The sequence below is a fragment of the Microcebus murinus genome, chromosome 6, assembly GCF_040939455.1.
Source record: "Microcebus murinus isolate Inina chromosome 6, M.murinus_Inina_mat1.0, whole genome shotgun sequence".
NCBI classification, from domain to species: Eukaryota; Metazoa; Chordata; class Mammalia; order Primates; family Cheirogaleidae; genus Microcebus; species Microcebus murinus.
The window spans coordinates 13,898,143-13,913,167 of record NC_134109.1 but is presented as its reverse complement, the minus strand read 5'-3'; the positions used below and the strand labels follow the sequence as shown (position 1 = coordinate 13,913,167).

Below are 15,025 nucleotides of genomic sequence, written 5' to 3'. Positions count from 1 at the left end.
GGAGGTTGTGCCTGGCTTGCGTGGGGTCCTCCAGGCCTTAGGGTACCTAAGATCAGAGCTCCACGTTTCCTTGCATCCTGGCAAGGTAGGGCCACCCTACAGCTGCACAGCTGACCGCTTGGGAGGGGTCTATGGGAGCCTGTTAGTTTCTCTGTGACTTTTGGTCTTGATGTCCCCTCTGTGGGATTCAGTCTTTGGCTCCAACACCTCTCTACACCTTCCCCTCATGGTGGCGGGAGGGCTGCCGCAGCCCCAGCCTCTCCTTGCAGCTCCCACCCTGACTGGACTGCCTTAGGTCCCCACATGTCCCTTCCTGACCCTCCACGGCCAAGGAGCACAGGATGCGGCTTGGCTGGGCCTGGGTCACGTGTTGCAATTCTAAGACCCCATCCAGACAACATGGGAGGGCCAAGGTGAATTTCCAAATTAAATCAGGGCTGTTGCTGCAAAAAAGAGCCCTGGATGCTGAGAGCTCAGGAAACATGTATCTGTTAATACCACCGGGATCATCTAAGCCAGGCCTTTCTCAGGTCTGTGGGCTTTTACAGATGACACAGCTCATGGGTCCATTTAAAAATCATTTTATTATTAACATCATCTTCCCATGTAGCCAAGTGTCTGTCACGTATAAGGAATGTCGGTAAATATTCCATTTGAAGCTTCTTTTTACATATTTCCATCGATAAATAAACTCTGAATTCATATAAAAAAGTTAAACTTAAATAACTCATATTTCCTTCTCTTGTAACAGGCATATATTGGTAAAATATAAATATTCTTGGACTCAGGCTTTGTTCTAAGTGAGGACAGTAATTCATCACATGGTACAATTATTGACAATAAAACCAAGAAACTGTCAGCTGGTGTCCCGGCACGGACTAGCACTGAGGTGGGAAACAGAAGATTCACATTTGGTTTCTGGGCCTAGGTGGGCAGCAGTGGTGGAGGGAGGGGAGGACAGTTGTTTTCTTTACAGCTCTGATAAAAATAATCTGTTCTGCCACTGAATTTTAACTTCGAATATATTCTTCTACATTTGCTGATTAATTCCATAATCATTTTACTTAAAACTCAGATGTCAACTAACAAAATATGGCACATAATCCATGTTGAACAATGTCAGTAGATTCAGAAACTATCATTGGGCTGGCAAAAAAAAAAAAAACGACAACAGAAATGCACGTGGAGAGAGCGATGATTCGGGTCGGTTTGGTTAGTTCACTGCGATCAATCGAACGCTCGTCCGCGGCCTCAGTGTGGCAGGTTCGGCCCCTCGGGGTGACGGGGCGAGGCCCGGCACCCGGCAGGGCCCCCGTGGTCTGGCGGCAGGTGAGGCTGGCGGCCGCCCGCTCAGAGCACGCGGGGGATGATGGTGAAGGGCACGGCAGGGCTGCTGGCCTCCAGCTCCAGGGCCGTCAGGAAGCACTCGGTGGCCGCAGCGTCGTTGCCCTGAGCCTGGAGGACCTCGCCCAGCCCGTTCCAGACCTCGTGGGCCGTCGAGTTCACCTGCACCGCGTCCCGCAGGATCTTCTCTGCCAGGCTGTAGCGGCCCAGCTGGTGAAGGATCAGGGCCTGCAGAGGACAGACAGACAGACAGACAGACAGAAAATCAGTCGGGAGGAGCCCTGGGCTTCTACTTGTCCTTGTATCACCACTGGGCTGGGTGCACAGTAAGCTCTTAAGTACTTCCTGTGCTCAGGGGCCATAGTCCAAACAGTCACTTGAACCATGCTGATTTCAGCCATTTCTGAACTATAACAATGACAATTTCAAGAACCAGGAATGAACCCGTCAGAAGGCCCCAGACTATGCTGATCTAGCGCACTGTCCTGCCATTCCCCTCCCAGCTGACACCTGCCCGCATGGATAGGGTATTATCATCTTTTTTTTTAACCTAAAGAAATGTCATTTGTGGTATTATTATCATAGTAATTATGATAATTTTCTTTTTTAGAGACAAGGTCTTATGCTGTTGCCCAGGCTGGAGTACAGTGGCCCAGTCCTAGCTCACTGTAGCCCTGAACTCCTAGGCTCAAGTGATCCTCCTGCCTCAGCCTCCCAAGTAGCTGGGACTACAGGTGCACACCACCACACCTGGCTGATGTTTAAATTTTTTTGTGCAGACAGGGTCTTGCTCTTGCTCAGGCTAGTCTCCAACTCCTGGGCTCAAGCGATCCTCCCACTTCAGCCTCCCAAAGTGCAGGGAACAGGGCTGTGAACCTCTGTGCCCAGCCTATGACAGATTTTTAAACTGCCCCAACCAAGCCCCTGACCTCAGTGTTCCTGCTTGCCCAGGTCATGCACAACTGTGGCCTCGCAGAGTTTGTCAGGGTATATATGTTATCCTAACCATGTTTCCAACTGTGCGTCTCATGAGCGACGTGTCTGAGCTCTTCCTCCAATGCACACGCTCTCATTTACTCCGTCTCTGCCTCTTGGGGGGAGACATTCGGGTCATGTCCAATCTCTCTGCTGTTACAAATCACACTGAGATGAGCATCTTTCCAGAAAGCACCTCTTGGTTCTTTAGATCGGTGGACTCTAATATTTTTTTTTAACCCTGGAAACTTTAGATTAAATGAGATCTGAGAATACCCATTTAGTCCACGTATAAACAGATGCAAAGGAACTGCTGGGGTGTGGGACGATGGGAGTGGAGTCCAGTGCTCCCCGTGGGGTCCTCTCAGGGGCCCTGGGGGGGCTCAGTGGCCACTTGACGACTAAAAGACTAGAGGGAGATTCCCCATCTAGCGCAAATTTCCCCAAAGTGGCGTTATTGGATAAGAGGACATGACCCTTTTTTTAGGGTTCTCCAGACACTTTGCAATTCTTACCCCCCAAGGCTGCATCGCTTTTTTGGCCGTCGGCAGAGTTCCCGTGGTGGGTCCCCTGCCCCACTATCATTACTCTTCATTTCTGCCATGTCGTAAGTGTGAAATGCCCTCCTTGCTGAAATCTGCATTTCTTTAATCACAACTGAGGTCAACCATCTCCCGAGCTTTTGTTTAGGAGCGTTTTATAAGATTGAAATTCATCTGGGATCATCATTTTCTAGCCTGGTCTTTGAGATTTTTTTCCTTTGAACAAAAGTTTTTAGTTTTTTAAATTTTAAATTCATTGATCTTTGGTGATTTTTTCCATCACTTCAAAACTCAGAAGAAACGACACATGCCCAGTTGTACTTGCTGTGATCTGTCTGTGGCTGAGTAGCTGGCCACTTTGCCTTGGCAGACACAGAGGGATTCCTCCTGCTCTGCTAGACACGAACTAGCTAATCCTCACCCCTGCTCTCGTACGGCACTGCCCGTCGCGCGGTGAATTATTACACGGGACGGGCTTCCACCATTTTCCAGTGAGCACGAGCGCCTTGCCTTCTCGCCAGTGCCACGCCAGTTAATTCCTGCTACTCCAGGTCACGCATGAACACGTGGGTCAGAGCGTTTCCTCGCCGTCCTTTGCTTTTGGTGTATTTCCCAATAATCTTGCCCTGTATTGTTTCAGATGAATTTTTAAATCCTTTTGTTCACTCCCTTTGGGAGCCGAGCTGCACTTGCACTGGCTCTCCAGGCACGGGTGCAGAAGCCCGACATCTTTACAGTGTTCAGTCTTCCTGCCCAGGAACGTGGCCGGCCTGCTGCTCATCCAGACCCCGTGCTAAATCTCCCAGTGGAGCCTGGCCCTCCCTTCGTGCACATGTCACCGTGCACACGTCACCGCGTGCACACGTCACCGCGACGGCACGCACGTGCCTGCGGAGGCTGGCTGCGGCCTCAGGTCAGGCTGTGGCACCACAAGAGAAGGGGGGGGTGGTCAGGGAGACAGGGCCCAGGTGTGTGGCCCGGCCTCCAGTGCGAACTGCGTGGTTCGCTTGCCTTCCCAAGGCCGGTCAGGGTGGTTTGCAGGCATTGCCAGCGGCAGCCTCCCAGCCCCACCTGTTTGCAAACGAGGCCACCGCAGAGAACAGCTCGCAGTCCCCACAGTTCCCCCTGGCAGGTGTCTCCACCAGCTCTGGGAGGATTGGGGAGCCAGGTGCCCAGGACAAGGGTTACGTCCAGCCGTGGGCCGAGTCCTAACACTACTGCCGACAGCAAACGCTTCCGAGTGTTACGGCGCACGCGCCAAGCACCGATCTAAGTGCTCATGCACGTGAGTGCATTTGCCTCGCCAGGGACCCCAAAGCAAGTCCACACGGGCCTGGCCAGGACACACAGGCGCCTGGGCACAAGGCCACCTTACTGAGGTAGAGAAGGAGCCGCCCGTGGTGGAGCAGCTGTTGTGCGGTAGAGAACCACCCCCCCCACTGGGTTCGCCACACCTATTCTGCAGGTGAGTAACCATGGCTCTGAGAGGCTAAGTCTCCTGCCCCCAGGCATGCAGTTAACTGCTGCAGAACTCACTCTCCTAACTCCTAGGGCCTGCCTGAAATCCTCTAGGGCGAGGAGTCCAGCTGGACACAGCGAGTGGTCACCCCCACCTCCTAGGATGGTGTTCTGCCCACCGTGCACCCCCTCTGCAGGAAATCCGGCAACTCAGCATCCTCACTTCCCAGCCTCAAAGGCCGGGAGGAACACACGGAGGCCACTCTCCCGGTTGCATTCAACAGGACGGGAGGTCTCATGAGCTCCTGCCCCCTTCCTTCGAGGGGAGGTTATCAGCCTGAGTTCACCCTGGAACATTCTAATTTAACCAACAGAGAAACGAGGGCTGGGAAGGCAGAGAGCCTCAGCACGGAGAGATGACCGGAGCCGTCGCAGGCCTTCAAGGCATGGCTTTCCTGGTGCATCAAGGTGTCTAACGCACACAATAGTTTTCAACTGGCCCTCCCGGCAGGGAGACACACTGCGTGTTTTTGGCAAACGGTGCTGAGGAACAGGCCGTGAGCACGGCTGCTGCAGGTGGAGACTGAGGTTTAGGCCCCTCCAGGTTCTGTGCCGTAGGACCGGCCCACACCTCGTTCTTCGTCTCCACGCCGCGCCTCCCCACGGCCCTGTGCTGGCCCTTCGTCTGCTCACCTCCTGTCACCACCCGCAGACACAAGGAGACAACCCTCAGAAAGGCCGAGTTCCTGCCTCAGTCGCAGGGCCAGTGAACATGGAGTCGCAGGCCACCCGTTCTTCCTGCCAGGTCTGTGCTGCCTGTCACCTTAACAGGCAAGCCCCCGCCTCAGAGAGGGGCGCTCTGTGGGGCTCTCCCAGCCCACGCCCCAGAGCACGGGGCAGTGACCCAGCGACATCCCAACAACAGCAAAGGGGTGTCTGCAACCGTGTCTCCCCTTTCCTTCCTTGCACCACCAGCTGCTGACTTGCGCTCTTTCCCAGGTACCACCGAGACATCCTCCGCTCCCAGGTGCGGCTTCCGCTAGTTTCCAGCGTCTATTTGCTCACGGACAGGGAGGCTCCTTGCTTCCCTTTGGTGGCCTACAGGCTGCAGTGATCTTGAGGCTTGGGCTGGCTGCAGGAGCCAAAGGACTGGGTGTCCTGTTAGCCAGTGGACAGCGAGATGTGGAGACCTGGGAGGACCAGGGCCCCGGCCCAGTGAGACCGGAGGGCACTGCTCTCAGCAGCGTGACCTGCCCCCATGCTGGAGAGGGGCAGGGCCCACCGGCCCCTTTTGCTGGGGGTTTAGTTTAGAAAGTGGCAGGCCACTGAATCTGGGTGCTGCCACTGTAGGGCATCCAGGGTACAGCGCAGAGGCATGTTCACCTGCCCCCCCAAAGTTCTGCAGAGAACCACACCCGGAGGGCTAATCTGACCCATCAGATTGGTGTCGGGCAGCTGAGAGCCTCTGCGGTTCCCTCCTGTTCTAGGGTTCATGTGGGCTTGGAAATTTCCAGCCCACATACCTAGACTTGTATTACTAACGCAGCAGCTGCCATTTCCAGATGACCTTGAAGACTCCTGAGCAATCTGTTTAACGGAATTAATTCCTGAAGCTGGAGCTGCCCAGGGAGACATCGCAGACTTGCCAGGGGCTGCCAGCTCAGGCCTGGCACGGGAGCGAAAAAGAGGCCTCTCCGCAGTGCCCCGGTGAGCCCAGCGCAGCTCAGAAATCAGTCACACAACAGGATCCGGCAGAACAAGCCCCAGCTGGGCTCTGAGCCACTGCTAGGTGCCCGTGTAGCCAGAAGGTTGGCTAGAGGTGGGCTGGGACCTGGACGTGTCTGGAGGGCCACCCAAGCCCCTCCGTGCTGGCGCGAGACCTTCCTTCCTTCCCCGGGCTTCGTGTGCTGCTCTGTGCCGCAGCCCTGGCATTCTTTCTTATCCTGCAGGCCCTGCTTTCTCTCTGCTCAAAAGATCAAAGGCCTAACCCCCAAGGCTGACAACTGAACTGTCCTCACCACGGCTGGGCCCAACCTGCTCCGGGTTCAGCCACACTGGTCTGTCAGCCGACAGTTTCTACGAGATGCAGCCCCCGGGCCCCCTCGACCTCCCCAACCTGGGGCAGCCTGTGCCCTTCCTGCGGGAGCGCGAGTCCATCTGCCTGAAGCCCTGATGTGCCCTATTCACCCCAGCAGCCACACTGCCCCCCACTGCGGCGCCAGCGCCAGGGCCTGCTCTCAGCCTGGCGGGAGGCGAAGGTTCCAATGACTGACGTAGTTCATTACCATATGACTGGCCACTGCGCGCCCCCATATCAAAATCAATGAAATCCAGCAGAGAGGTTGCCCAGCTGTGGGGGGACACAGCGGTGGGTAAGCACAGGCCTGCTCTCAAAGGGCTTGGGCCTGGGGACATAGCTGACAATGCCGAGCACTTCCAGGTGCCACATGCTGGGCCCTGCCATTGGCAGGCAAGTCCCGCTTCATCCTCTCTCACTTCTGTGAGCTGGAGCTACTACTGCAGCTCCTGTTCCTCAGACAAGATGACCTGCCTGGGACCCCCGTGAAAGCAGCGAGTGGCAGAGCTGAGACCTGTCCCCGTGCTCTGAGTGCCTCCTCCTCCCCTGGAGGGCTGTGCAAACAGGCTCTGCAGTCCCCAGCCCTGGTCCCTCTGCAGCCCCTGTGGGCTGGGAGCCAGCTGGGGCTGGTCAGAGAGGAGAGGGGACGCACTGAGGAGGTAACTTATTAGTCCCTTTCTTCAGACACAAACGGAGACAGCTTCCCAAGCTGGTAATTATTATAATCAGGTGTTTTGTACAAATAAGATCTTGGTGATGCACCAAATCGGAAATAAGGGATTAAATTAAACCCATTATTACAAATGAGACAAAATGGACTTGGCCAGTTTGAGGGCAATTAGCATCTTCCTTGCTTCTGCTTTTGGTTGCGATAATTGCTGCCCAAAGACTGAGCACCTGGCCTCATGCTGAGGGCATGTGCAGGAGCCCCGTGGAGGCCCCACGCAGGTCTCGCGCTGCAGCCCGGCCCTGGATGCACGGGGAGCCAGGGATGGAGGCGAGCAAGTCCCTGCGCCATGCCGGGGCCTGGCGGACGCTGCAGGCTCCCCGCTGGGCTCCGCTCGCAGAGTCTGAGCAGAGGCGCAGTGTCGTGCAGAAGCAGTGAGCTGCGCTCGCCATGTCAGAGCCAACCAGGCTTCTGCAGAGCCTGCAGGGCCTCACCAGGGCCAGGGAGAGGAAGTCTGGGGCCACGGGTGGGACTGGAGCACTTGACTGCTCCACTCGTGGGTCAGAAACCCACCATTACCCCAGGGCAGGGCGTAGAGGTGAGGGTGGGTGGCTTAAGGCAGTCAGGTGGCGCCTCCAAAAACACAAATAAACCTGGGAGAGCAAATGCACAGATCCACCAGGCCCTATTAATTGTGAGTATGCAAGGGATTATAATCAACGTAGTGTATGTTTTGCCAGCTGCAAAGTGCTTTCCATCACTGACCTGTGTGATAGTGCTGTTAATCGAGGTGGCTCAGCTTCCCTACCCCAGGTTGTGCTCTGAGTGCCTGGAGGGCAGGGACTGGTGAGCCACCGTCACCTCTGTACCTCCAGGCCTGGCACTGGGCACACAGCTGGTAACCAGGGCAGAATGAATAAATGAGCAGAACCTGAACACCAGTGAAAGGATACTGTTTAAAGCCATGTCGGCTGAGCGTGGGTCTGTCCACCTGGGACCTGGGCTCACCCCGGCCTGCCTCGGGGAGGGTGAGGGACCTTCTCGGCACCCACAAGCCAGTATAGCTGGTATAGCTGGCAGAGGTCAAGCCTCGCCGGTAGAGTGGGGCCCAAAGGCGAGGACTGTGGGACGGGGATGTCCTGGTCAGCAGGACTGAGCCCTGGAGGAGATGGGTAGGGGCTGAGGACCAGATCTGTGGCCTTTCCCAGGGCCTGGCCTGTGCCTGAGCTGCTGGGGCCACTTGAGCCAAGCTGGCACCTCTGAGACTTCTGGACAAGGACAAAGAAGCCTCCCCACGGTGGGATATCAGGGGTTATGGTGGTAGCTAGAAGAAATCCCATCTTCCCAGCTTTGTCACCCTTTGGGAAGACAGAAGACAACAGCACTGCCGAGCTGGCTGTGGCCAGAACTGTGGCTGTGCTGGCCAGAGATGGCCCGCCAGGGGCTCAGGACACAGGCGTGGGCCCTGGCCGTCACTGGTGGCTTCCACGTCAGAGGAACCTGGCTGGCCCTGGAGGAAAGGCTTGGTGCTCTCTTCGCAAGGGGGGAGCGGAGGTTAAGAGTTGGGTCTGAGGCTTGTCCAGATAGACTGGGTTTGAATCCCAGCTCGGCCATCCACTCGGACAACCAACTCCGAGTCCCAGCTGCTTTATCTGTGCACTGGGGAAACCACGAACTCACGGAGAGCCGTGAGGACTGAACAGGATGCACTCAGTGCATCTGTATGCCTTCGGTGAGTGGCAGCCACCAGCACTACTAGGATGACGGTGGTTGTTCTTGTTACTATTATTGTCCCCGAGGGGAGGGGAGGCTGACTCTTCACTGCCATCTCCCTGTTTAAGAGCAGGGCCCACGGTGATCTGCCTGCACACGCAGCACCCAGAGCGGGCCTGGCACGGAGGAGGCGCTTGGTGACGCTTGCTGGGCAGATGGAGGTGGGACAGTGTGGGCCACTGGGTGAGAAGGGGAGCAGTGGGTGTGCCTCCTGCTGGTGCTGTCCACTAAGGAACCCCCAAAAGCTCTGGCCTCAGGTCACTCTCGCCCACGCTCCCAAGTCGGGCCAGCACAGTCGGCCCCCCCTTCCTCCAGAGACACGAGCATGGCGCTGTCTGCGGGCGGGAGCAGCCCCTGGGAGAAGGTGCTCTGTTCCCAGCTGAGCCCAGTGACGGCCCTGGCCTCCCCTCGGGCCCTCAGGCTGTATGCTCACACGCTGACACTGCTCCCCAAGAAAACGCCAGCATCCACCCACAGAGCATCTGGTCTAACGTTCTTCTGCAGAGGAGGAAACAGAAAGAGCCTTGCTCAAGGGTTGGACCCCGCTGGACTCAGAGCAGGGCCGGACAGCAGATCCTTGCAGGGCCGGCTCCAGCCTGGGGTAGTGCCTGCCTGTGGCACGTATCTGCAAGTTTTAGACTCCAGTCACAGTGCTCTAACACTGCCCTGACCTCAGCTGCTTTCTGCTCATCCTGCCAGGGGCTATGTGCATGGCAGACTGAGAGCTTTCTGGAAACCTACCAGGCCCTCAAGAGTGTGCTCCCCAACTCGAGGGAAACAGGGACCCCACAAAAGTTCAGCCCCTTCCGAGAAGCTGCAGCGCGGCTGGTCCGAGGTCTGCATTAGCTGAAAGGTAGGCATGACATAAGAAAGCCCAGCATACCTGAACCACCATTTCTTTTTAGGTATTTGCGCATTTGCATTTTCCTTCCGGAAGATGCCATTGATCAGAGGGAAGCAGGTGGTAGTGGTGATGTTTTAAAAAATATTTTTCTTTTAAATCAAAATATAAATAGGCTGCAAACCAGTGCCACTCTGAGAAGGCCACAGGAAGCTGGGTTTGAAAGCATTTCCTTGGAGCAGCCGCGGGAACACAAAGCCGAGGGCTGCCCTCTGCCTGCCTTCCTCCCAGAGCGGCCCTTTCTTCTCTGGCAAGCGTCAAAGGCGCTGTCAGTTCTGAGCACAAGCGTTTTGTGGGCGCAGCTGAGGAGGCAGCCCTGAGCCCCACCCTGCTTTCCAACAATGCCTTGAAAAGGAGCTGAGAGCTCGAGGGTGGTGGGGCGGCCGTGCCAGCTTCTCCTCCTGGGTTCCAGAAGCTCCGGGTGAGGCCTGGTCTCTGCTGGGCTCTGTTTTGTGTTTCATTTTTGTTTGTTCTGAGCGCTTAGAAATGGCACTGGCTTGCCAGGGGGCCGAGTGTGGGTGTCCAGGCCAGGAGCTCCACGGGGGCCAGATCCCGGGAGTCCTGGAAGAGGCCAGGTGGCCCCAGCCCCAGGCCCCCACACTTCCCGCACACCTCTGCCCGCCACACACTGCCACTCGGCCTCTCCCTAGGCTGGTCAAGAGCAAGTCAAGGGACTCCCTGGAAGAGGACCTTGTGGGGTGGGTCCCATCTGTCATGGGGCTGGGGGACGGACATTAAAGGCCAATTTCGAATCCCTGTGGCCCCCTCCACCCTCCATGAACCCCTAGTCTTCCTGCTTGAATGTCGGAACCGAAACGAGGGTGGCTCCTTCCTCACTTTCCTTCAAGTCGGCCAAAACAAGCGCCTCCACTCGCCGCAGCCGGTCCCCGATCGGCCACGGGGGAGCGAAGGCCCAGGGACAAGTGTGGGGCCCGAAAACCCACGGAGGGGAGTGACGCTTCTGGTCTGGGACAGGGAGGGGGCTGTGGTCTGGGCACTAGACCCATCCAAGTGTGCAAAGCACTCCACGGGGAGGCCTCCCAGCACCCCCTCCGCCTGCCCAGGATAGCTGGTGGGCAGGACGCTGCGCTCTCACGGGGCACCTTTTCCAGGTCAAACTATTTTTTTTTTCAAAAACCTCTTATTTTTCTGAGCCAGCAGCCAACCAGCTAGGGAAGCGGAATCCCTGGTTAGGAGGGCGCGGGCCTCTGCTCTCCCACGCGGTCCCTGCTGTGGTCCCCGCTGCGGTCCCCGACAGGCGGCCTCCCACTCCCGCCCGCACCCCCGGTGACAGGGAGCTGCTTCCCGGCAGCCCACACCGTCAGTGGGCATCCGAACTGCGGGGCGGGACGCGGAGCCCTAATTAGTCTTTTTATTTAAACCCACGCTTGGATGTTCCCCGGGGCCTCTGAAGGCCTGTGGCAAAGCGCCCTTCCCTTTCGCCCTGGTGGCCCTTCAGGTCTGGAGAAAGCGTCGGGAACAGCTCGTGCTCTCGCCCCTGCGCTCCCCTCTCTCTCCAGGGCCGCAGAGGAAGGCTGAGCTTGAACCTCCCACCCGCTCGCTCGCCCACTCGCTGAACTGCACAAGGAGCCTCAGCGCGGGGCCACACGAAGGCTCCGTTGCGCCCCAGGAAAGTATGAGTATGGCCTTTACTTTTTTTTTTTTTTAAAGCATTTGACTGGCAGAATCTTTTAAAGCCGTTTTCTTCCAGGATTATCTGAATATTCTAGAAGAGCTCACTGTGCAACTAGCAGTGCCAGAGCAATGGGCTGTCAGGCAGGCAACACCAGCAGCGAGGGTGTTGGCAGCCTGGCCCTGAGCCAAGGGGCCCGTCCAGCCATTAGTGGATTTCACACAGACTTGGCCCCAAATTTCCTCTGCCCTAATTTCTTTGAGACTCGGTACTTCAGCATTAGTGCTGGCATATCCACGGGCAGGACGTCCAGGGGAGGGACCACAGCCACTCTGTCAGCAGCCTCCAAGCCCCACCCCCCTCTGCAGCAGGTGTCTGGGGGACGGTCGGGGTGGCAGAGAGCCGGGCACGTGCGCATTCCCCAAGGGCCAGCTCTCTGCCAAGGGCACAGAGTGAGCTACGGTGCAGCATCCAGGTGTCCATGCTCACTCCGCTGCAACCACAGCCGTTCCTAGTTCTTGTCTCCCCTCTGCAAACATTTGCCGAGTGCCTGTGGGTGTTCTGGCACCAAGGAGCCGGCACTGCGCTGGTTGCAGGAGCTCAGAGGCACAGACTGTCATTTGGGCCACACTCCCTGGCTTCGCTCAGACATCAGGACTGCAGGGGTTGGCTTGCTGTGGGTCCTGCCCCAGACAGAGGCTCCCTGAGCTGAACAGGGGCTGAGTCTTTCACGTGTGCAGTCCCAGCACCCGCCACAGACCAAGGCCTATTGGAAGCAGGATGAGGGAGAACATTCCAGAAGACATAATACAATGTCCCCACCCTTTTTTCTTTGAACAAATAGGAAGGCTGAGGCTCAGGGACAGGGTGGCTGGTTCACGGCTAAAGAGGAGGAGCTGTAACCACAAATTGGGTCTGACTCTTCTGCCTCTGAAAGCCTCCTGTGAACAGACGCCGGGCTCCGCGTGTCTGACCCTCCCGGAGCGGATCGCCTCTTAGTGGTCACACCTGAATCTGGGGCAGCCTCCTAGCTCCTGGGTAGCCACATCTGGGAGGGCCTAGAGGCGACACAGTGCCTCACTTCCAGATGAGGAAAAGGAGGGCAAGTACCTGGCTCAGTTTCCAAGCCAGGCAGAGGTGACATTGGGTCTCTGAACCTGGGCTTCCAGGGGACCAGCTCAGGGCTCTGTGCTCCATGGGAGACCACCAAGATCTCCAGAGAGGGTGCTGGGCATTTAGGGGCCCACAAGACGCACCCCAGGGGCCTTCTCTGATGGTTAGCTGGCTCTGGACCCCTGGCCCACAGCACCCTACACCGGCCTGGGCTGCCCGGGGAGAAATCCTCCTCTGGGGAGACGTTCTGGGGACACGATCATAAGCTGACTTCTCTGTTCAGCCATTAGTCTGCCTGGGCACCGTAGACCCTTCTTCCTGGTGGCTGCCAGATTCCAGGTGGGCCAGACCATGGGCTCTCAGGACCCAGGTGACAAAAGAGGACCTAGTAGTGAGGGGGGTGTTGATGGGGATGTCCACTTCTGGGCGACCAGAAGAATCCCTGCCCTGCCCAGCACCCTGGGATGGGGCCAGGAGAGTTACCTACGCAGCAGCCCCCCATGGCCTGCGGTCCCTGTGCAGAGCAGGACACGGCGGGGGGGCCCAGTCCCTTCCCCACGACCCAAGCCGGCAGCACTCTGCCTGCTGTGCTGATCTTACAGTGGCTCCCCTCCCCTAATTTTGTCATCTTTGCTAGATGATGAGATCATTTAAGTAACTAGTCAAATTCTAAATCAAAAGGAAACAGGGCACGGGAGCTTTGTATTACTCCGACCCCAGGACCTCAACCCGGCTGTCCTCAACTCAGAGTCCTTAGCACCCCTGGGAATTGATGGTGTGTCCATGCTGCTAGTTAGGAAAAAGAGAGGGAGAAATGGCTTTAATAAAGGAAGGGCGACTTCACCCCAGCAGCAATGTGTCTGAGCTCCTTGTTCCTTGCAAAACAGGACAAAGGCAGCTGAGAGCTGCTCCCACTCTTTATCCCAAGTGCTGGCCTGGCCCTGGGAGTGGAATCACTTAGTCACATCCAAGCACCGGGGTGCCAAATGCTGCTGCAGGCAGGGTCCCTGGAGACGCTTCAGGGGAGGGTGACAGGGAACCCCGGTGTCCCGAGTCTGCACGAGCTCCCCGCTGGCTGCAGCTCAGCCAGCGCGCTCCCAGAAGCACCCGCAAAGCACCTCCGCCTGCTGCACGGTGCACTGACCTAATTGAGAAAGTGTCAGGCCAGCAAGTCCCCTGCAAAACCAAAGGACAGCCAGCAAGAAGGGATGCCAGGTGCACTGGGTGCAGTGCAGGGTGGGTGTGGGGACGCTGGGCATCCTTCCCACCCAGAAGGCGGAAGCCGCTCTTGGGAATGCTCCAGATGAGTCCCAGCCTCCCCTCCCCCAGGCTGCCATGAAATCCTGTGCTTTGTTGCAAGGATCAAATCAGAGGCTCAGCCTGAACGTGAGCATGAGCGGCCAGCTCTCGGGAGAGAGGACGTGTGCCCTGGTCCCGAGGCTACGGCACCTGCCACACACCGGCCACGTTTTCCGTGGGTGCTAGCACGGCTCCCCTCGCCGGTACTTTTCCATCAGTAATGGGCAGGAGACTCCTGTTCGCTTATTTACACATCTCCCTGGTTGACTTATTTATTTCTGTCCACCTTCCCCGACAACAAGCCAGGCACCAGGCGGCCTGGAAGCCAGTGTTTCCCCACGTGGTACAAAGTTTGGAGCTAATCATCCCCCAAAGGCCCCTTTCTGCCCTCAGGGGAGATATGCCCCTGCATATTTGGGAAGGTGGCACTCCACCCCAGGCCACATGTGCCAGACCAGGGAGATTCGGGTGTCTGGGAAGTTCTGGGTGAACTTGGCCCTGTTCCAGGGGCGGGCCTCCCCTGGGGCTCTGAGACCCCCGCTGCCCAGGTGAGAACAGCAGGCCTAGGCAGAGCCCTCGCTCCCCCAGAAGCGAGCGGGGATGTGGGCAGGGGCTCCGGTAGGGGAAGTGTCACATAGGGTCCCACAGGAGGGTCTCCGTGGCCAGAAAGCAATTCACATGTGACCACCACAGACCTGTGCTGACAGGCTTCCTAGAGTCCCAGGGCCAGACTCCTGAGGTCCAAGGCTGGGATCCCTTCAACCTGTCTGTCCTCAGAGTGCCTCTTTGAGAGGCACTCACTGTACTTGGGTCTGACCCTTTATCACAAAACACTGACAGCGGAAGCCGTCCCCGGTATCTCAGCAAGAAGCCAGAGGCCGTGCCTTCCCCGGGGCAGGAGAGCAGGGGAGACACGTCACGCTGGGCGGGGGGCGCCCTCCCAGGCCCGCTCTGCAAGCCACCATCCACTGCCAGCGCAGGCAGAGCAGCCGGTCTCCAGCTGACAAATTTAGGGTTTGATAAAATCTTACACCAAGTATTCTTTGGAGGACGTACCACACACCCAGTGCATGTCTGTTCTTCCAGGACCGAGTGGCAGCACTGGCATGGCCAGGGAGGGCGTCCCGGAGGAGGGGCTGTGGCGACTCGGCCGGGAGGAGCAGAGGCCTGTGTCCAGACGCGGAGCCCAAACGAGACGGCAGCCTGGCGCCACGCTCCCCACCTGAGCCCAGGAGGGGCGAGG

General features: G+C 57.5%; 1 protein-coding gene across 3 annotated transcripts in view; it reads right to left on the bottom strand.

Moving 5' to 3' along the window:
- Positions 1–565: 565 nt before the first annotated feature.
- Positions 566–15,025, bottom strand: part of TTC7B (tetratricopeptide repeat domain 7B) — a 255,105-nt gene continuing 240,645 nt past the window's right edge. For all 3 annotated transcript variants that reach the window (XM_020285594.2, XM_020285596.2, XM_012773950.3), the window contains one exon: positions 566–1,572. In XM_020285594.2, coding sequence (XP_020141183.1) covers positions 1,351–1,572 — 222 coding nt within the window. In that variant the 3' untranslated portion in view covers positions 566–1,350. The remainder of the gene's footprint in view (positions 1,573–15,025) is intronic.